The sequence below is a fragment of the Dasypus novemcinctus genome, chromosome 13 (assembly GCF_030445035.2).
Source record: "Dasypus novemcinctus isolate mDasNov1 chromosome 13, mDasNov1.1.hap2, whole genome shotgun sequence".
Lineage (NCBI taxonomy): Eukaryota > Metazoa > Chordata > Mammalia > Cingulata > Dasypodidae > Dasypus > Dasypus novemcinctus.
In genome coordinates, this window is record NC_080685.1 from 66,009,932 (window position 1) to 66,032,543 (window position 22,612).

At 38.8% G+C, this 22,612-nt stretch overlaps 2 protein-coding genes across 12 annotated transcripts in view; one reads left to right on the forward strand and one right to left on the reverse strand.

Moving 5' to 3' along the window:
- TRMT1L (tRNA methyltransferase 1L) overlaps positions 1–9,270 on the reverse strand; it is a 45,667-nt gene extending 36,397 nt beyond the window's left edge. For 2 of the 5 annotated variants that reach the window (XM_004468433.3, XM_004468434.3), the window contains exons 1-2: positions 7,778–8,018; positions 3,335–3,445 (exon numbers count right to left, since the gene is read on the reverse strand). In XM_004468433.3, the coding sequence (XP_004468490.1) occupies positions 3,335–3,445; positions 7,778–8,018 (352 nt within the window). Of the gene's footprint in view, positions 1–3,334; positions 3,446–7,777; positions 8,289–8,789; positions 8,810–9,213 lie in introns of those variants that run through there. The other 3 variants (XM_058274872.2, XM_058274873.2, XM_004468432.3) reach the window with 3 other exon arrangements.
- The window catches only part of SWT1 (SWT1 RNA endoribonuclease homolog), a 213,281-nt gene continuing 199,121 nt past the window's right edge, over positions 8,453–22,612 (forward strand). For 3 of the 7 annotated variants that reach the window (XM_058274866.2, XM_058274868.2, XM_071207612.1), the window contains exons 1-4: positions 8,453–8,539; positions 14,513–14,602; positions 17,582–17,665; positions 20,292–20,350. In XM_058274866.2, coding sequence (XP_058130849.1) covers positions 14,522–14,602; positions 17,582–17,665; positions 20,292–20,350 — 224 coding nt within the window. In that variant the 5' untranslated portion in view covers positions 8,453–8,539; positions 14,513–14,521. Of the gene's footprint in view, positions 8,545–14,512; positions 14,603–17,581; positions 17,666–20,291; positions 20,351–22,612 lie in introns of all 7 variants that reach the window. The other 4 variants (XM_058274867.2, XM_058274869.2, XM_071207614.1 and 1 more) reach the window with 3 other exon arrangements.

A 22,612-nucleotide genomic window follows, 5' to 3' on the forward strand; every position in this document is an offset into this window, starting at 1 on the left:
CAAAGCAAAAGCCTCATGTAATTAGAAATGTAATGCATCACTGGTAAAACCTTTGATAAATGGTGTACAAAAGAATTAAACCTTAAATTCAATTTGAAAGCAATACAATACACAGAAATAATAATACTTAATACTTCGTAATCCAAAAATATCTTTCACATATAGCACAATGCAAATATAGGTACAAATATTTCCTACTTCAAAAGGAAACTATGGCATCTTAAAAGGTAAATGCATTGCAACTTAGGACACTAAGGAATAAAACAGAATAGAGGCTAAAATTAAAAAGGAAAAGATGATACCAGGAATGAAGGCTACATGGTATAGAGAAAGAAGCCAAACTTTGTAGTCAGGTAGGCCTAATTCAAAATTCTGGCTTCATAACTTATAACAGGCCATGACTTAGAAAGCACATATAGAGAGGAACCGTTCAGTAAGGGAGGAAGGAAATTAGGAAACTGCATTGTCATAGAAGCCAGAAGTATGGCCCAGGGACCCCTGGGGAATCCTTGAGACCTTTTCAAGGAGTATACAGGTCAAAATTATTTTCGTTATAATAGTAAGACATACTTGGCCTTTTTCACTCTCATTCTCCCATGAGTGTATAGTGGGTTTTTGTAAAGGATACATGACATGTAGTCACAACAACTGAATATAGAAGCAGATATGAAGCAGTTATCTTCTATTAAGGCAGATATTAAGGAGATTTGCAAAAAATATAAAACTGCCATTCTTCACACTATTTTTTTGTTGTTAAGGAAAAAAATTATTTTTCATAAAAATGTAATTTAAGTTGTAATGATTTTATTAAAGAGAATTAAAAATAAACATTTCAAAATTGCTCTGTTTCAATTTCTGATCTGATAATATTGAAAGATAAAACCTATATAAACAAAAGCTCTCAGGGGTCCTCAATATTTTTTTTTTCTATTTGGTTGCGTCGTCTTTTTGGTGTGTTGCTTTGCTATGCGGGAGCCTGTGCCTCATTGTGCAAGTCTGGGATGCCTTTCTTCTTTTTTTTTTTTAACCAGGAGATCCCAGGGATTGAACCCAGGTCCTCCATATGGTAAATGGGAACTCAACTGCTTGAGCCATAGCCGCTTTCCCTCAGTAATTTTTAAGATAGTAAAGTAATACCAAAAAGCTAAAGAACCACTACTTGAAATAACTGTTGTATACTACCTCTAAAGAAGTAAATAGCTATATAAAAAACAGACTAAAGAAGTAGACCTTAATTTGATAGGAGAAGGTAATTGGTGAATTTGGTAAAAAATGGTTTCAATAGGATAGTGAGACAGAGAAGAGAATCAAAGGGAAACACCATGTACGGACAACTTTTAATTTTGTTATAAAGAAGATACTAGAGCATGTCTTCACGGTGATGGAAAAAATGCAGTAGGGAGAGAATAATACATGATACGGGAAAGAAAGGGAAGTCCTTGAGTTAATGAGAAGAAATGGAATCTAGAATACTAGTAGAAGGGTTAGCCCACTGATACCACCAGGGATACGTTATTCATTCTAATAGGAAGTAAAGTAAGAATACAGGTACAAACGGAGGTAGTAGGGTAGATTCTGTGATGGGAAGATGGGAGAATTTTTGGTGTAGTGCTTATATTTTGTCAATGAGTCTGAGATAAGGAGTAGAGGACTGGGTAGAAAGAAGGTATAAAGCATTTGAACTCAAGAGTGGAAAAGAAATGTAGTAGTATTGCTAGGCAGAGATGAATGACCATTTGAGCTTGGTCAGCATGGTAGTACATCCTTCTTGATCAACATTCAGCTGTTAAAGGATAAGCATGGAATAGATGGAAGCATGGGGTTTAATTAGGCTGAGGATTTGCCCGGCAGGTATGATGGAAAGAGGGGGGGCGGCAAGAGACTGAGAATATTTGCAAAGTAATTATTGTATTGGATAATGAAATTTAAGATGGGTTAAGGAAGGAAGTACATGATGGGGGTTTAGAGATAGTTAAAAATTGGAAGGGTCAATGGTTTTGAGGTCTCCCTTATTTTAAGAAGCTGTTGGCATATTATATATTACAGTAACATAAGCTGGGAGGGCAGCAAGAAGTACTCAAAGATGAAGATGCTTTAAAACAAGACCTTAATGAAATAATACTTTAATTAGTCTTTATAGACTCTATATATTATTTCCATTCTAAAAGTTCCTTTATATATTTGATAGCAAAGAAGTATACATTAAGTAAAAAACTGAGCTAATAGAGTGAATGAACAAAGATAAAACTAGCGAACAAAGGAAATGGTATAAATAATTACTACTTGTGGTCACTTAGACACAAAAAGCACAACTTTACAAAAATAAAAATATATAAGACGTTTTTCAGATTTTAGTTTTTAATAACCTTTGAACAAAAAAGTCATTTTTTTTGTATAAATTGAATATATCTACAGATTATTTATAATATTCAACTTTAATATTCTCTTAATTGTAGAATGAAAACTTGGCTAGTATAGGATAAGTATAGGATGCTGGTGACAAGAACATTAAAAATTTTAAAATGAGCAAAAATTTAAAACATATGTAACAACACACTGATAGCTGCATTGTGGCTAAAACACACTAGTAACTGCATTGTGGCACAGAAGCCTAATTGCCTACACAATTTCCATTTTTCCGTTACCTTTCCCAAAAGAACTCAGGTTCTCTTCAAAGTTGGTAATGTGTCCAACCAAAGGATGTTTCCCAGACTTTCCTAAAGCCAAATTAATTACATGACACCCTTTTGGCCAAAAATATGCAACCAGAAGTCACTGGAAGGGCTTCCCAGAAAGCTCTTTAAAGGGCCTGAATTAGCTGGCACAAACTTTTCCCCTTTTACTTCCTATTTCTTCCTTTCTCCCTAGAGCATGAAAGTATAATCAGACCCATCTTGAGGATGGAAATCAAGCACTAAGGAGAGCAGAGAAGACAGGCTCTTAGGGTATTGATAACATTATGGAATCTTGCACTAGCCCTACACTACCTACCTCAGGACTTGTTTTATGTAAAAAAATTAAACTCTATGTTACTTACTCTACTGTTGGGTGTTTTTTGTTTGTTCGTTCGTTTTTAAACTGTTAGCTATAGCTAAATGGAATTCCAAACTTACAGAACACAGAGCCCTTGAGAATGATGAGATTATAATTTCCTTAAGGAGTTGTGAAACTCTTATTCCCACAGCACCTTTGCACATAGAAGGCTATCGATTTCTATTTTACTACTGATCTAGTTTAATGGAAATAAGCAAGTCTATTTTTATCAAACTATTTTCATTGGCCAAAAGATAACAATCCTCAGAAATTTAAAAAGGTAAAAAAAATATGGAAATACCTGCATCAAGATTATCTGAATTCAATGCACTGGCAGAGTCAAAATCCCCTTCTGTTATGAAAGCTAACTTCTCTAGATCAGCAAGATGCCTTTGAATTGAGATGTGTCTCTCTGAAAAAAAGGTAATTTTAAGAGTTATACGATTATACTTTGAACAATTTGTATTCCAATTCAATTTTTATTTGATCACAAAGAAATTTACACTTTTATTTCCTACAGCACAGAGTCCTAGTACCCAAACTGGGACATTTTATAAATGTCATTTATAAAATGACAAGAATGCAACAGAATACAAAGAAGTTGGGGGGAAAGGGGGAAACGCCGATGTGCAACCATAGTTATTAAATTGTTTATTTTTATTCAATATGATTCTACAAAAAAAAAAGTCTCTACTCTGTACAAAATACTGACATAAGAAACATAAAGCCACATTCCTTGTCTTCAAGGAGCTTTCAATTAAGTGCGAGACATGAATATATTAACTTCTATTATCCAAGGTAGAATGAAATCAATACTAAAGGTAAGGGTAATATGATGTGGGCATACAGAGGAAGGAGTAATAAATTTCAACAAGTGACTCTGAAAAGTGACATGTGATGGATACTTGAGGTATGAATAAAATTTCAAAATAGATAGGTGTTTGAACCTTATAAACTTAAGTAACCTCATGAACAAAGGCATATGGCATAAAAAGTACAGCCATCCCTAACCTACATCCCTGGCTAGCATGTAGAATATTTGGGGGATGGAGTGGGTAGAATAATATGCAGCCAAAAATGCAATACAGATGGAAGGCAAAAATTCCATTCTTTAGACTAATCTTTGCAGGTTTTTGAAAAAGTAAATGATCTGAATGTGTTTCAGGAGGGTGTCTCGAGCAGCAGTACTGAAGATCAATTATAGAATTGAGAAGTTAGTAATGGAAAGGTGCAGAGGACTAGAAACTATAGAAAGAAGCAATGGGACTTAGGATGTGAGAGGGGTAAATCAAAGATGATTCTAAGATTTTGGAGTTTATATGGTTGAGAATAATGATACCATTAACCAATGAAGAGGAAAACACATCTGGCAGAAAAGAAGAGGATAAAATGAATTTAGTTTTTGACATAGTGTACTTGATGTACTAGTAGTAGTCAAGTAGTCATGTAGTAACATCTAGCAGGCAGCTGAAAATGTGTTTTTGGAGTTCAGGAGGCATTCTGAATGGAGATAAAAGAGAAGGAAAAAGCTAAGACCCAGTATTTCCTAGTTATGATAGATTTTAAAGGACTAAAAAGACCACCTAAAACTAATTTATAAATGTAATTAATATATATTTTAGTTCCATTGCATTTCAGATTTCTTACAGTAATGCATTTTCAGGTTTCCCATTTAACAGTTTTCAAATTACACACTAATAAATTTTGGGATATATGAATAATCTTTCTAAAATGTTGAATATATTCTTGATTGGAGGGAAGCATGAAATCTCTAATGCTGCTAAACCTGCTTCTGATTAATATAAAAGGATTCAATATGGGAGTGAAGTATGGGATATGGTTATTTCTAATAGAAGTAGAGGGAAAAGAATCAGGAAGGTAGACTCAAGAAAAATAAATGGTAAGAAGAATCAAGATAATGTAGAAGCCAAGGGAGAAGAGTCTGTAAGAGAGAAAGTGCTCCACATTGACAGGCATTGCAAACAGTTGTAAAGCTGGAGAAAAACTACTAGATTTGGTATTTAGTAGGTCCACGGTGATCTTTAAGAAAGGTTTAGTGAGGTATTTGGAAGTGGGAATGAAATGGAAAGGGAATATAGAAAATTAGCAGAGTAATTTTTTAAGAAGTTTTGCAGTATTAAAAAGAAGGATGGAATTGTAACTTGCCTTTTCTTTCTTTTTGAGGATGGAGAGACCTAAATATATGGGCATCCCAAAGGAAATGAAAAATTTTAAAAGTGAAAACCTGAAGATAAAAAGCTAGGAGATAAATGATAGGAAAAGATCCCCAAGGAGATATGAAATGAGCATTAACCATAGGACTCTCTCATAGTCATGAAGTTATACAATTTAGAACCATAAGGCTTTTCAATTCTATTTTTGACACTGTCACTTTCCTGCTTTTTCCTCTCCCTCTAGCCTTACTCCCAGTTCCTTGGTTTACTGTTTTGTATACTTTGTTTCCTGGTTTGTCTCTCCCACAAATAAGCAATAAGAAGGCAGAGACTATGCCTTATTCACCTCTGCAATGGTTAAGTGCCTCCCACAGTAACCTGCACAAAGCTGGTGGTAAGGTTTGTTAATAATTTTTAAAAATCATTAGTTTTTGTATATTTTTGCTCAGGTCAATAATTTTGGAATTCCAATTCAACAAAATCAGACATTCCTGCTTAAATGTATTAAAAGGCAATTCTTCACCTTATTTTGACCCTGAGCAAAAATAAAGAGCAACAAACATACTAACTTCTTTTAACAGGTATTGTTCAAATGACTTATAATGAGACATAATTTCTATGAACAGGCGCATTTTTTTCCCCATTTGACCAAAAAATTTTAATTGCTAAGTCAGTAATATTCAGGCAATGAATCCATATGTACAAACTAACCATACTTAATTTGTAACGATAAAGCCTATTTGGTTTTCACAGGTCAAATACTGTGTATGTGTACAACATATATACAATACATGATATGCTTATTGAAATCATTCTATTAAACTGTATTAAATAAGAGAGAGGGGACTGCCTGTTGTTAGAAAACTGAAAACCCTGTGGTCCATTGTTAAAGAACTGTCAAAGATCTGTCTAAATATTCATATGGTATTGCAATATACATCTCTGAAATCATTTTCTGGTTTAAGATATTAGCTAGCAGAGAATTTGTACTTAAATCACTCAACCTGTGTTTTGTAACACACTAATAACCCAGAATAAGCAAACTCTTGCTAAATGAGTCCAAGATACTAGGTTTTTAAACAGCTGCTTCTGTTACTTTTTCTTTAATTTTCAATTCAATTTCAGATATGCTATCTTCACCTTGCCTAGTTATGACTGATGTCAAAGGACTAACAAGACCATCTAAAAATAGTGTGATTAATGAATTTTTCAGTTCTAATGCATTTCAGATTTCTCAATCAATACATATTTGTCCCAGAATTGCATTTTCAATTTTTCAATCATTACATATTCTTCATATTACATCCCTATAGATTTGGGAATATATAAGTAAAACCTTTCAAAATACATTTAAGATTTTCTTGATGGTTGGGATGGAGTAGAGGAGTAAACATGCATTCCCTAAAGAGGCTGATCCTACTTGTAATTAATTTAAAGATACATTCTACAGGTAGAGAGGCTACACTTGGCAGAGTGTGCCCTCCTCCACTATAATTGTGGATGCAGAAACAACTAGTCTTATCCTGCACCTACAAGCTCTGCTCTTATATAGTAGAGAAGCCTACCTGAGGCATGCTGACTAGATTTTTCCTGTTCTCAGTTTTACTCTTAAATCTACTGTAATTTAGATGCTGTCTTCAAATTGCAAAATAATTCTAAAAGATTTAACTACCCAATGTTTTATAAACATTAAACTCACAACTGGCCCAAAAGTAGGAAAGATAATAATTTAAGTTATAATTCATAAAGAACATAAAGGCCAAATTTATGGACCACACAAAAAATTTTTAACTTCCAGTTAAGTCTTTTTTTGACCTTACATTCAAAACGTACAGAAGATCCTTAAGAGTTACTCGTCAGTCTTTTAAAAATTCCTGTATGGTCCCATAAATTACCTATTAGAAAACATGCAAACATTCAGAAGCAAAATAATTATGGGCTATTAATTTCCAACAGTCGACTTCTGATTGAACAGAGTACAAAACTCAATTGGTTATGCGTGTGTCTGTGGGGAGTCAAGATATCCTTTTAAATTACTCATCAACCTCAAATTCTCTTAGGAAGCCAACTACTAAAGCTAATGAATTACTGGGGGGGAAAACATCTCTGGCTATGTCGATGCATAAAGCTTGTTGTCAATAATGGTTTCTATCTTAGCGACTAGGATCTACTACAGTAAAAAGGTTGCCTTGATTCCTGTATCACCTTTTAAAGGCTTTAGTTAATTCTGGGCTGAGAGGCAAACTACCAAATTATGCGTTAACTTTCTAATTTTGTTCCAAAAAGATCCCCTTTAACCAAGAAACCGCCAGTCTCGTTATTTCCTTCTATCTGCAGCACCCCTGGCCTCCATATTCCACACCGTGATGTTCTTGAGGTTTATAGTTGCCTTCTCCCACTCTGTACCCGTCTGACCGGCCACACACAGGTTCCCCTTCCTTCCCCCCATTTCCCTAAACCTGGCTTTCCCCATAAAACCACCCCAGTGGGGAAGGGCCTCCCCTACTCCCCAGCAAGGCGCACTTTCTCGCATTTCCTGCTGCAGAAAGATCTGGGCCTCCTGCACTTACTGCTTTCAGCCTCCTCAGGGGCAGAGGCTAGGGACGGGGACAGGGCCGGCGAGTGGGTCAGGGCGGGGGCTGGGGCTGAAGCCGAGGCCGGAGTCGGAGCCGAATCCAGGGCTGAGGCCGAGTCCGGGGTCGGAGTTGGGACCCGAGCTGAGGCCGGGGCCGGGGTCGGGACCTGGACCTGGGCCACCTCCACCTCCTCTTTCTCCTGGGGTAGCTGGTCCTCCTCCGCCATGTTCTCCATAGTTACCGCCTCCGTGCCAGGCCCGACCAGGGACCAGGAGGGGACTCACAGCGGGGTGAGAGAACTGGCGTGAATGCCCAAAGGGCTGGATCCAAGGAGTGGGAAAGCAAATAGGGAGGGCGGGATGCGTGCAACAGACAAAAGATGAAGAACCAATGACCAAATCCTGTCAGCAGAAAAATAAGAGGCCAGAGGCAGCGATCCCAGGTCCCGTCCGATACCCTTTCCCCAGGCGTTACGACGCCACCCAGATTGCGCAGAAGCGTATCCGGGAAGGCGTCCAAAGAGGTAAGAGTTCCGTTTCCACTGTGCATTTCCGTTCCACCGCGCAACCACCGAACCCAACCAAGACTACAATACCCACGGTGCACTGAGGGGAGGAAGTAAATGCTAATCGAGGCAAACGCCGCGGAGCGTTCTGGAGGTAGGCTGAACCAGAGAGCAGAACTACATTTCCCAGTGGGCATCGGGCACTGGTGGGCGCGGTCCCTTTCCGGCGGCCTGGACTTTCAGAGGCTCTGGTAAGGTAGGGTACCGGGGTGCTTTGATGTTTCGTTGGGGAGTGTTCCGCACGCCGCTCTAGGGATTCTAGCGGGTGCTGGCCAGATTGGGGAATGGAGGAGTCACTGAGCGGCGGGGTCGAGCAAGCTTGGTGGAGGATGGAGTTCTAACTCGGCCCTGTCTCTGGGGCTGCCCCTCGCCCTGTTTGAGGGTCTGGTTGGCGATTGTGGAGCGGGTGGGTCCGGGAGCCGACTGCGGCTGTTTACGAACCGCCGATGAGGTTATCTGTTGCAGCTTGGAGCTGGGTGCTTATCTCCTGTTCAGTTCGCACCCTTATACAAACCGAAAGTCAGACACTCTTGTTTTTATTTTTGCTTGAGCTTACGTGTTCCCAGCATCGTCAGCACTGTACGTCACATAGGGTGTAAACGTTCTGTGGATAGAGATTTTTGCCTTACGTTTTTAGGCTTTCAGTAGGCAGAGCTCGGAGTTTGCTTAGCTTGGGATAACTTGATTGGTGCGATTCAGTTTACTCAAGGACTCTACCTGTGAATCCTGTGGCCCCTGACCCCTCCCATCTTACTCTCCGTTCCCCCTCTCCCCACCTCACTTCTCTCCCCTTAACCCTCGGGACCTCCCTGCGCTTTTTAAAATTTTTATTTTGTTTTATTCTCCCCACCCTCTTGTTGCTTACGGTTGCTGTGTCCATCTTTTTGTTTGTTTCGTTTGAAGTTACGGGGAACTGCACCGGGACCTCCAACGTGGGAGGGAGGCACCTAATTGCTTAAGCCACCTTTGTTCCCTGCTTTGTTGTGTCATTATGTTTTTCTTCCTCTGTCTCTTGTTGTCTCATCGTGTTGTGTCAGCTTGCTGCACCAGTCCATAGGGCCTGCTGTCTTCTCTAGGAGGCACAGGGAACCAAACCACGGATCTCCCGTGTGGTTATGTGGGAGCTCAGTCCCTTAAGCAACATCCACCTCTAGCTCTTGTCTTTTCCTTTTCGCTTCTTTTCATCAAGACTACTAGAGCAGGTAGGGGAAAAACATGACTTTTCTGGCTCCTCCGCCTGGGACTAGTCCGAACATTATGGGAGCAGAGAAGGAGAGGGAAGCACATTTTAGTCTCAAATACAAGACTCACATTTCCAGTTCAGCTTTCCTAGATAATAAAGTGAATTCCAAATGCCCATCTTTTTATTCTACTTCCTACTTGTTTCAGAATACAGAGAAGAGAGCATGATTTTTGGCGCTATGAAACTAACAGGAAGCTTCCCCTCCCCCCAGTAATTTGAAAGTATTTATCTGGATGTTTTTTCCACCCCCAGTTTAAGGGAAACACAGATTATAGTCCTAAAGCCCTCTTAGTGCCCATCCCCCTCTCCCAGTTTTTACCACTTGTTGCTAATTCCAGATGTATAGCTGACTCACTGCCTTCGTTTAAAAAAATTAGACAATAACACTAATTATATTATAAGAATGCATAATGGGTAACATATTTGCCCTTCATCTAAGAGTCATTGGCTTTTTCATTTCTGAAAGATTATATGGTTGATTGAAAGCTTGATTCAATGTCAGTCTCCTCCTTTAATACCAGATGGAAACCAGAAGATGAAAAGGGTTAGATTTTTAGTATATGGATTCTAAGGGAATTTTAGTAAGAATTTCTAAGCATGGTTTCTGCTCTTGATACTAATTCAAAAGAAGGGATCTTAAAAAGTTTGAAGAATTATATTAAGGGAGTGTGTTAGTCATCTATTGCTGCATAAGTTATCCCAAAACTTAGCCGTTTAAAATAGAAATAAACATGTATTACCCTAAATTTCTTCGGGTCAGGAATTCAGAAGTTGTTTTCTGGGTCATTCTTGTTCTAAGTCTCCCATGAGGTTGCAGTCAAGATGTTTGTGAGGGCTGCCTTCATTTGAAGGCTTGCTTAAGGCTGAAAGATCAGCTTCAAAGATTGTTCACTTAAAGATGTGGCACTTGGTGCTAGTTGTTGGCAGGAGGCCTCAGTTCTTTCCCAGTGGACCTCCATGGGCTCCTTGGGTGTCCTCACATTGCAGAGGCCGGCTGCAACTAGAGTGAGCAACCTAAGATAAGAGCAAGACAGAAGCCACAATGTCTTAAATGACCTAGCCCTGAAAGCCACGTAATGTCGTGCAGCATTTTATATTGATTTCTCAAGTCAGCCCTATGCACTGTGGGAAGGGACTGCATAGGGAGTGATTACAAGGAAGTAGGGATCTTTGGGGACCATCTTGCAGGCTGGCCAGCCCTGGAAGACTCTAAGCTTATGTTTGGATGTTCATAAAATTAATATAAGTTTCACACTATTAATATGAAATAAATTGCCATGGTAAACATATAGGTGTTTTTCTTTATAGTCCATTATCTGTAATGTTCTTTTTTAGTTTGTCTGGGGGTGTGTGTGAGAGGTTTAAAATAGTGGTGTTTTAAATCTCTTCAAAGCAAGAACAGGCCAGCATTAATCAGTTTAAATTGTAAAAGGTAACTTTATAAGAAGTCCATTCCCTCAAAGCAATGAATTTTATGGAAGTTGTATTTTACTGTGCCCCCCTCCCCGTGGAATACTTGGTACAAAAAAAGGGGGAGAAGAAGCTATACTGTGAATTTAGCTATTGCCAAAACTGCACAAAGCAATTTCTGGGTAATTTAGAAACTGTTCATAGAAGTCTATATTGTTGGTGGTAGGGTGAGGTATGAGAGCTTTGTATGATGTTATGTATGTTTATTTTGTATGTTCACAACTACTACTACACACTTATTGTTTATGTATGTTTATGTATGATGATATACTTCAATAAATGATAAAAAATTTAAAAAGAAAAAAGTAAAAAAAGTCTGTTGAGTATTCTTTTATTAATTTTTGCTATAATTAGATTTATTGTTACCTATCAGCATTTTTCTTCTTTTTCATATTCATTTTAAAAGTATGGTTTAGTAAAATTGATCACTCCTTAACAGAACTTCACTTACTGTGATCACGATTGACTAGTAGGAATCATAATTGCTTGGTTTCTAGCCTTTTTTGTGTTCATAGTCCCAATACATGTAGCTATTAACACTAAACTTTTCTTTGGGTTTTCTTTTTAGACCCTTTTACTTCTTCCTCCCCCAGATGATCTAATAACTTTCACAATCTTTGGTCTCTGTGTTCCAGTACAGAATACTATTGGTGACACTAACTTGAGACTGTTAATGACCAGAGGTTATGGTTTGTTTGTCTTACTGCTTTCTTTGTAAGCAGTTTATGCTATTGACTTGGTCCAGAGCAGAGCTGGCAAAGTGGGACTGGGACAGGAGGTAGACAGAGACCTTCAATGGGCAAGATTTGACAGTGGGTCAGTATGAAAAAGTGAATTGGGTTGGGGAAGAGTCCACTCATTCATTCACTCAGCAGACGTTTTTGAGCACCTGTTACATTTTTAATACAGCTTCAAAGAGCTCAGGGTATAGAAAGAAAGATAATCACTTAAGCCAGAATTTATAGTACAGGGATAGATGCCATAATAGAGATGGGTGATAAGTTCTCTGAAAATGCAGGTTACAATGACTGTGTTGTTGGGTTAGGGAGAGCTTGGCTAAGATTTGAGTTGAGTCTTTGAGAATGAAGAGGCTCTCCACAGAAAGAAAGAGGAGATGCCATTGCTTATAAAATTATAGTGGTATGATGAGAGTATTCTGGGGAAGTGCAAGTGCAAGTGTGGTTCCAGAAGGTATGTTGGTAGAAATTAGCAGAGTTGTAGGAATTCCCCACCTAGGGGAAAGTGCAGCAAAAAACCCCTAGGTGGAAAGTCCCTACCAAAACGGGGCGAAAGTAATGAACTGGCGCCGGAGGCAAACAGCGGGAAAGTAAACAGCGAAAATAATGAAATGGCTCCTAGAGCAATGACTCTGCCTGTACTGGAAACTGGCCATTTCCAGGAAAAGGCAACTGAAACCGAGTGAGCACAGACCCAATAAGGGCATGGCAACCAGCACTAGAGCTCTGATGTGCGTCTCACCTCACTCGATATTATCAGTCAACCTTTTACACGATCCTTCGAAAAAAGAGTATAAAATAGCCTCCCCTTTTACAATAAATGGACTAGCTTTCTCCCATCAAACTGTCTCCAAAGTCTCATTTCGTTCTGCCTGTGTGTGTGAATGGGTGCCTGTGTGGCTAAGTGTGCCTCAGTGGCTTAAACTCTGTTGCCTTACCCCTGCTGAGAGCTTCTTCCTTTGGAGGCTTGAAGCTGGCATCTTCCCCTGGCGGAGAGACCCCAAGTAATCTACAGCAACAGGAAGTGAGGCAAAAGAGGCAGGTTGGGGCCAGTTTGTGAAGAAATTTTATCCATTCTGGGCATTTGAGCCTTACTCACTAAGTCCCTGAGAAACCATATGAGAACCAAGGAAACTAATATGCTTCCTTGTGGAGAATGACTTGGAGGTGGTGGTTGGGAGATTTGCAGTTGCAGGCCTTTGCATGATTGGGTCCCTGCTCCATCTTATGCAACATTTTTTGCCCACTGTATTCTTGACATACTTGTCTTCTCTCAGTTCCCAAGAATATGCCAAGCTCTTTCCTGCCTTAGGGCCTTTGTACATACTCTCTTCTCTACCTGGAATGCTCTTTTCCCAACTGTTCATGAGAGCCTCATGTCATATATTTATGTGTATTATCAGAGAATATATGTAAAAACACACACATATATATTTTTAAAGAACTCTTCTTGATTTTCTTATCTAAGGTAAGTCCCCCTTGTTATTCTCTGTTGCAGCACCCTGCTTATTTTAGTGATTGTAGTTTTTTTTAACAAATCAGTTTTATCGATACATATTAATAAAGCATACAATTCATCCATATGGTTGTTTTATTTGTCTTCTTTTGTCTTTCCTGATAAAAGTAAGCTCCATGACAGAAGGAACCTTTTCTGTCCTGTTATATCCTCAGTGCCTGCTGTAGTGCTTGGTTCAATTAATGAGAGCTGTATTTCTTCTGAACTCCCTTAAAAGGGGATGTTTCTCATGATTCTGTCTTTTATTTCTCATGTTACATGCTTTTCCTGAGCATCTTTATCAATTCCTGGGCTTCATCTACAGCCTTTAGAGTGATGCTTCACTTCATTTCCAGCCCACATCTTTCTTCCTGGCTGTAGCTCCCTATAGCCAACTACTTGATATTTCTATCTTCAGATTCAAAATGTAAAAATCTGAACTACTGTACTCCTTCTTACATTTTATTCTTTTTTACACAGCCAGATACCTAAATATAAAAACCCAGGAATCATTTTCAAATTTTCAGTTTGATATAAATTCTAAATTTCTTAGCACGTCATCTAATGATCTGGCTTCTGCCTTATTTTTCTTAAAGTTGCTTCTTTAGCCTTCCAGTAGTTCTAAGTAGGGCAGTTATTTTTATATTCAATTAAATTTTATTTAGAGCCATCTATGCTCCACCTTGTGTAAGGTACCCTTTACATCTACTATTTCATTTGAGTTCCTCAAAAACCTCTGGGATGGCCTATTATATCTATCCATTATATCTGTTATACCATTATTTGCAAATAATGAAACTGGGATAAAAAAATATATGTGCTTTATCTAAAGTCTCAGCAGGTGCCAGAGGGTGTGTGAGGAAAATGAAGCCTTTGACTAATTGGTTTTGAGTTGTAGGTAGGACAAAATACAGTGGTCCTGCAAGCATTTGAAAATGGTGATCTGATGCCTAATAGAGAAGTTGGGGCCTAAAGGCTTAGTTTGAGATGTCATTCTTCAAAAGATGATAGATGAAGTTGAAGAAGAACAGATCATTATGAGGGAGAATATAAGTGAAGAAACGTGGACCAATGAGAGAATCTTGTCATCCTTGAAATGTTTGGAAAATGGAAATCATTTTGTAAAATTCCCATCTTACAGGACAGTTGCAATACTAATACAACACCCATGTAGAAAGCGCCAACATACCCCCCTAATGTATTTTAATGTTTCTTTTAGCTTTTTAAAATGTCCAGCAGAGAATCTTGTGAGGAAAAAGAGAAGTCTCAGAAAAAAGGTACCACCTCATCATCCTGCTTTGATGAAGAAGTAAGAATTTTACTTTAATAACACAAAGATACCTTTTTTTAACAATTTATTTTTATGTAATGGAAAAACACATCAGTTTTAATATATGTAATGTATACATATTTTTCTCTGCCCATCTGACCAAGGAGAATTCAGGTTACCCCCGTTCTTTACTTGCATTATTTTATTTATTCCTCAAAACTCTATGAGGTGGGAACTTTTATTATCCCGATTTCACAGATGAAGAAACAAAGACCTGGAATAATAAATAATTTGCCTAGACATTCCTAACTTCAATTTTAAGCCCCTAAATCCTTCCATTCATAGAAATAATTTACCATTAGACCATTTTCCACCTTTTCCCCCTTCTTCATTCCCCCCAGTGTTCATTCCTTCCTCTCTCCCACTTCCCCCAGCTGATGGAAAGGATATTGCCCTCTCATCAGTCAGAGTAATCTGAATGGCCATCCCTATGGGGTGGAGGCGGAGGTGAGGGGAGGCATGTTCACCATAATCTTTTCTCTGTTATTCTCAGTACACTGCCTTAAGAAGTGTTTTGGTGGTTGAGGTTTAGAGTAAGGCCTCATTGATTGTTCTGGGTGTTGGCTCCAGGAAGCAAGACTACAATGTGATTGATGTAACAAAGACAAATACAAAACCCTGTAATTATATTATAAACTCTGAACAGCCTGCATAATTCATTTTCAAAATTAGACAGTATTTATGCTATGTTACTGTCCAAGATGAATGACTAAATCTGGTAAATTTGAATATTCACTAAGGTTTCTGTGGTAGTGGGTTAGTTAATAAGGCTTTTTCATGACCTAAATGAAGTGTTCTGGTGATATTAGACATTTTGTCTTTAATTCTTTTCTTATTTACTAACCTTCTGATTGTTAATTTGACCTCCCAAATACAGTGATACCTGGAAAGGGAACCCTGGAACACTGCCACAAAGTACTCTGGTGTCCTTGATTTGTATCCCCCATTTGACACGATTAATGGGCATGCTGTTTGCGGTTCTTCTCTTATTCTCTCTTTAAACCTATTCTAATCAGATGTTTTCTTTCCATCATACCACCAAACATGCTTTCGTAAAGTTCAGCAATGGTTTCCATGTTGCTAAATCAAAAGACCAATTCTCAGACCTCATATGACTTGAACTATCAGCAATATTTGAACTAGCTGATTACTCCTTCTCCTTTAAATACTTTCTTCAATTAGCTTTTGAGACTCCATACTCTCCTGGTTTCCCTCTTACCTCTAGTAACTGCTTCTCAGTGTCCTTTTTATTTTTCCTCATCATCTTAAATTATAACCTTGTGAGTCCCTGGGCTCAGTTTTCCTAATTTAGTAAACTGTTTAGGCCAACAGTTAGACCTTGTTGTCATCCTCTACTTACGTCCGGTCTATCAGCAAATTCTATCTCCTTTCTGTTTATAATATATTCTCTGAACGATCTCTACCATGATCCAAGTAATCAATTTGCCTTCCTAGATTATTCCTATAGTTTCTAAATTGATCTCCCTGCTTCTTCTGCATTTGCCTCTCCATGGTGTATTCTTTTTTTTTTCCTATTTTATTTATTTATTTTTTATTACATTCAGAAAATGAGTTCCCCAAATACTCTCCACCCACGTCACCCCCCTCCTCCCCCCATAGCAACAATCTATTCTTAATACAGTAACCAGAGTGATTGTATTCAAATTAAGTCAGATCACTTCACTCCTCTCCTCACTTCTTTCCAGAGGTTTTCCACCTCATCCAGAGTAAAAGCTAAAGTCCTTGCTGGGCAGAGAAAACTTCCTACCCTCACCATCTCTTTCTCGATGACTCTCCCCATTGCAAACACATTCCTGCCTCTGGGCTTTTCCCTTACTGTTCTTTTTGAGTTGAAAACTTTTTCTTTAGGTCCAATCAGGTGTCCATTCATTGAGGCCTTCTCTGACAACTCTATTGAAAATTGCAAATATCCCCCCCATCCTGGCTCTCAGCAGTTCCTATCCTCTTTCTCTGCTTTATTTTTTTTCCATAGCACCATCTGACACACAAACTCTATTACTTCTAAGTAAATCTATGCTGTATAGATTTTAACCTCCATGAGGCAGTAACTTTTAATGTTTTTTTCATTACTGTGTCCCCACTGTCTAGAATGTCTCTGGTATATGGTAGATACTCAGAACATGTTTGTTGAATAGATGGATGAATGTAAAGTTTATATTAACCACCCTGGGCCTACTGAATTTAGGATCTGCTGGAAATTCACTGGCTGTATGATTTATTTTTTTTGAAGACTGATCCTTGCATGGCAGTGCCACCTTATAATGCCCTATTCTGAGCTGTCATTTGGTGTGTTAGTTTACCAGGACTACTGTAACACCACACACTAGTTGGCTTAAACAACAGGAATTTATTTGCTCACAGTTTTGGCTAGAAAGCCGAAATTAATGTGTTGGCAGGGCCATGCTTTCTCTAAAGTCTGTAACATTCTGGTGTTGGTAATACTTCCATCACATGATGATCTGATCTCTCTTTCTGTGCTTCTCCTTCTGGCTTCTAATTCTGTATCCAAATTCCTTTGCTTATAAAGACTTTAACCTTATTGGATGGAGGCCCACCCCCATTCAGTTTGGCCACACCTTAACTAATAATAGTATCTTCAAAGGTCCAATTTATGGATGGGTTTGTACCATGTGACTAGGGATTAGAACTTGATTATATCTTTTGTGGGAGCATTTGATTCAGTCCCCAACAGCTGGCCACCCACTGTAACACCTGTATCTTATCTCATCTCTAACTTCAAGTGCACCTGGATCTTGTGACTTTTAGTGAACCTCCCTTCCAAAGTTTATGCATCTTTAAACATTGCTTCCCTCTCAAGTTTATTATTGAATGTAGAAGTAATGTTGATTTATAATGATGCTGCTGAAATCATGCATCTTTATAATGCGCTTTATTTTGTGCTCTTCTTTTTTGTTTTTTCCTAAATAATATTCTTAGAATAAGAAGGAGAAAAGAAACTTAACGAGTTCTACTAGTTCAGCTTACTCTGTAAGATCGATGTCATCAGAGAACAGAAAACAGGTGAGTGTATAGTACCATAACCATCTCTAAAAATTATTTATACTAAAGTTTTAATGTTTAATTAGGGAATTTGTAACCTAAATTCCCCTTCTCACCTTTTGATAGCCAATATAAAGAAATCCAGTGTTTGTATTTTTCTTCCTACTAATCTCAAAAAAGCTTTTTTCAAGTTCCTTATTTCATGTGCTGATAAATTCTACAATGTGGGAGTAGAAACATGGATATAAATTTAGACAGTTTTAAAATCTTCTCATACATATTGTTATATTTGATGTTATTTTCCTTTTGAGACAAGGCAGATTTATTGCTTGCATTTTCAGATTTGGAAATTGGGACTCAGAAGGTTAAGTGATAAAAATGTTAAACTAGTGCAGGAAAGCAGATGTAGCTTAGTGGTTGAGTGCCTGCTTCCCACGTATGAAGTTCCCAGAACCTTCTAAACACACACACACACAAACTAATGCTTAGGTGGCTAGCGAACTACTTATCACATTCAAGTTGAAGTTAAGAGTCTATCTGGGGGAAGCGACTTGGCCCAATGGATAGGGCGTCCGCCTACCACATGGGAGGTCCGCGGTACAAACCCCAGGACTCCTTGACCCGTGTGCAGCTGGCCCATGCGCAGTGCTGATGCGTGCACGGAGTGCCATGCCACACAGGGGTGTTCCCCGCGTAGGGGAGCCCCATGCACAAGGAGTGCGCCCCGTAAGGGGAGCCACCCAGCGTGAAAGAAAGTGCAGCCTGCCCAAGAATGGTGCCAGACGCACAGAGAGCTGACACAAGATGATGCAACAAAAAGAAACACAGATTCCCAGTGCCGCTGATAAGGATAGAAGCGGTCACAGAAGAACACACAGTGAATGGACACAGAGCAGACAACTGGGGTGGGGGGGGAGAGAGGGGAGAGAAATAAATAAAAAAAAAGTGTATTTGGGATAGCAGCAGAGTTGTGATGGGTATCAGAGAAAGTAGTTGTGAAGGTGCCGTGAATGCAGAATTGTATTTTTTTAAAGATTTATTTTATTTCTCTCCTCTTCCCTCCCATTGTCTGCTATCTGTGTCGACTCACTGTGTGTTCTTTGTCCGCTTGTACCCTCGGTGGCACTGGGAAACTGTGTCATCTTGCTGCATCATCTCTCTGTGTGTGTGGCACCACTCCTGGGTGGGCTGCGCTTTTTTTCACGCAGAGTGGCTCTCTTTGCAGGGCACACTCTTTGTGTGTGTGGGGCACCCTCACATGGGGGTGCTCCTGCATGGCATGGCACTCCTTGCATGCAGCAGCTCTGTGCATGGGCTAGCTCATCACATGGGTCAGGAGGCCCTGGGTTTGTACTGTGGACCTCCCATGTGGTAGGCGGATGCCCTATCAGCTGAGCCACATCTGCTTCCCCAGAATTGTATTTTTAAGAATTTGTTTTCATGTAATTAAACTGCTGTTTTACTTTATTGCTGCTGTATTTTCCTTTTTAAAATACTAATTTCATCATACATCTCTTTTCACTCACATTTTTTTTTTCCTAAGGAGGCACCAGGAACCAAACCCAGGACCTCCCATGTGGGAGGGATGTGCTCCATGGCTTAAGCCACCTCCACTCCCTGCTTGTTGTGTCTCTCATTGTGTTTCCTTTTTGTGTCTCCTCATTGCATCATTTGTTGCGGAGCTCACCATGCCAGCCTGTTGCGCTAGCTCGCAGTCTTGCTTGTCTTCTCTAGGAGGCACTGGGAACTGAACTTGGGACCTCCTATGTGGTAGGCAGGCACCCAACTGCTTGAGCCACATCCTCTTTCCCCCACTCACTTTTTAGTTTGTCATTTATGACAAAAATTTGGTCATGACTTAACTATCCAATTCTTTTTTCTTCCTTGAAATAGTCCTTCTGCCTCTAGCTACTAGGCTGATTTGTTTTCTCTCTGCTGAATTCATAGCAGCCATCCTTGCTTCTTTGAATGCCCAAGCATTCTTAACTTAGAATACCCTTCTTTTTACTCATCTTTCTTTTGTCCACCTTTTTTCTAAGCCAAGCCCATCACTCATCAGGTGTTTTGAACTCTTTTAACAGTTACTGTCTATTCTTCTTTGACACTTACTTAGTCATATCCTTATATTAGGCTGATGTTTGTACATATCCTTTTATTTCTCTCATATTATCCTTTTTTTTTTTTTAGGAGGTTTAGGGATTGAACCCAGGACCTCGTAAATGGGAAGCAGGCACTCAACCACTGAGCTACATCTGCTCCCCTCTGTATTATCCTTTTCCTCTAAGCTTTTTAGGACTATCTTTTTCTCTTTCATCTTTCTTGTGCCTAGCTTTGTATCCCCCGCGTGCATGGACGGGTGATAGAATAGAGAAAGTCAGGCAGATCTGGCTTCAAATTATGGTTCTGCTACTGACTAGCTCTCTAACATTGAGCAAGATAGTTATGTTTGAGCCTTAGTGGCTTTATGTGTAAAGTGGGGATAATAATAATAACTGTCTCATAAGATTACTGGAAAGAATAAGTAAGTTATGTTACGCCTACTCACTAGCAGATATGGAAAAAAAATCAGCTCCCAACCTCCTTTTCCTGTAACCATGGTATCAGTATACAATCTATATTTCCTAAATGGTAAACATTTTTCTTTCAGAAATTAGATCATACAGACATTCTGTACTGTAATACAAAAAGAAGACAAGAACTGAAAAGGTAAAGTCCCCCCTTTCTCAATATCTTTTAATTTCTTTGGCTTAGAATTGTGAAACTAAATCCTTGGAAAATCCTTTATTTACTTTGATTAGTACTGTTTACATGCAGATATCTCTACCTGCATCATAAATTATGATTATTGAATTTTATTAATACATCTATAATGAAAAAAGTGTCAAAACCCTTTATACTGTATAACTGATACCTTAATATAAAATGTAGATTTTTATCTCAAATGATTTGACCTTGGCACATTATTTTAAGATACAAAATACCTCAGGACATATGCTAATGAAGGAAGTTATGAGGCTGATTTAGGAATGATGGGTGAATTTATAACATGTTGAGTTGAAAAGACTCTGAAAGCATGCTAATTAATTAGATGTCTACAATTAGAGAACTTGGGGAATAATGATAGGAATAATGAAAATTATTTTTCTTTAATTTCTGCCTTCTTTGGATAAAACTTTCAGAGAATTTTGAGGTGAAGGAATTCCTTGCCACAGATGGGGGTAAATCAAGTTCCTAAAAAGTATAATGCTTGAAAGAAGTACAGTTGATATGATCAAGGTTTCCTTGAAAATAGTAGGTTATGAGAAGACTATTAAAATGGCATTAAATACATAAATGAAAATTCTTCTTCCCAAACAAGTCAAATTAATGTCTTCTAAAAACAAAACAAACAATCTAACTTGTTTGTTTGGACTTGGCCCAATGGATAGGACATCCACCTACCACATGGGAGGTCCAAGGTTCAAACCCCGGGCTTCCTTGGCCCATGTGGAGCTGGCCCATGTGCAGTGCTGATGCGCACAAGGAGTGCCGTGCCATGCAGAGGCGTCCGCCCTATAGGGGAGACGCACGCGCAAGGAGTGAGCCTCGTAAGGAGAGCCGCCTAGCGCAAAAGAAAGTACGGCCTGCCCAAGAATGGCGCCGCACACACAGACAGCTGACACAAGATGACGCAACAAAAAGAAACACAGATTCCTGGTGCCACTGATAAGGATAGAAGCAGTCACAGAAGAACACAGAGTGAATGGACACAGAGAGCAGACAACGGGGGGGGGGGAAGGGGAGAGAAATAAATAAAAAACAAATCTTTAAAAAATATATATATAACTTCACTCTGAATTTCTTGTTTTGCTTTTGAATCATTTTTTTTTCAATGATACATTACTTCTAAATCATCATTTGTTGAAGTAAGTTCTGTCTTGAATTTCATGTTATATTGACTATTGTTTTCTAAATTTTTCTAGCCAGATTTTTAGTGCCTTTTGCATTGGGTATGCTTCTCCTTTTTTTTTTTTTTTTTAATTTTATTGAGTTTCCAAATACTGCTTGACTTTTCACTATTTCACTTTTGCTAAATGGTCTATTTTGTAGCCCTTGATTCTTCTATCTAAATATAAGAGGGTGAAGCATACAGACTTCTGGTTTATGTACTACTCCCTTAGACTTGTTCACATAGTCTTTGGGAGGAGGAAGAAAAGTAATATTGCTGGATTCTGTTGAGAATATTTTATTTTATTTTATTTTATTTTGAAAGAAGCTTTAAATAAATGTTACATCGAAAATATAGGGGAAATTCCCAGTATACCTTACCTCCTTCCGCTCCTCCTCCTTCCCTTCCTTTCCCCTTCCCCCCTCTTCCCTCCCCCACTTTTTCCCATTAGCAGTAACATCTTTCATTAGTGTGATAGATTTGAGAATAGGATTTTAATTATTTTAATACAGCTTGGCCTCACCCGTTCTAGTTTGTGCTTGCTCTTTGCTCTGTGTGTCCATTTACTGTGTGTTCTTCCATGTCTGGTTGTCTTTTTTCTTCTCATCTTTCTCTTTAGGAGGCACCAGGAACTGATCCCGGGACCTCTGGTGTAGGAGAGAGAGGCATTCAATTGCTTGAGCAACCTCAGCTCCCTGGTCTGCTGAGTCTCTCACTGTCTCTCCTCTGTGTCTCCCTTTGTTGCATCATCATCTTGTGCTAGCTCTCCATGGTTCAAGCCACCAGCTCCCTGTGGTGGGGGCCAGCTTGCATTCACCAGGAAGCCTTAGGAAGCGATCACAGGGCTTCCTGTAGTAGATGGGAGCTCAATCGCTTGAGCTACATATGTTTCCCTTGGTATATTTTCAAAATCTGCTATTTGGCCTCAGCCCTTGGGAAACTGAATAGTTAAAAACCACTTCAGCAACGTTTTAATGTCAGAACCCATGTATGATTACTATCATATGTAATCAGGGTAACAATATCAATAATATCTAATA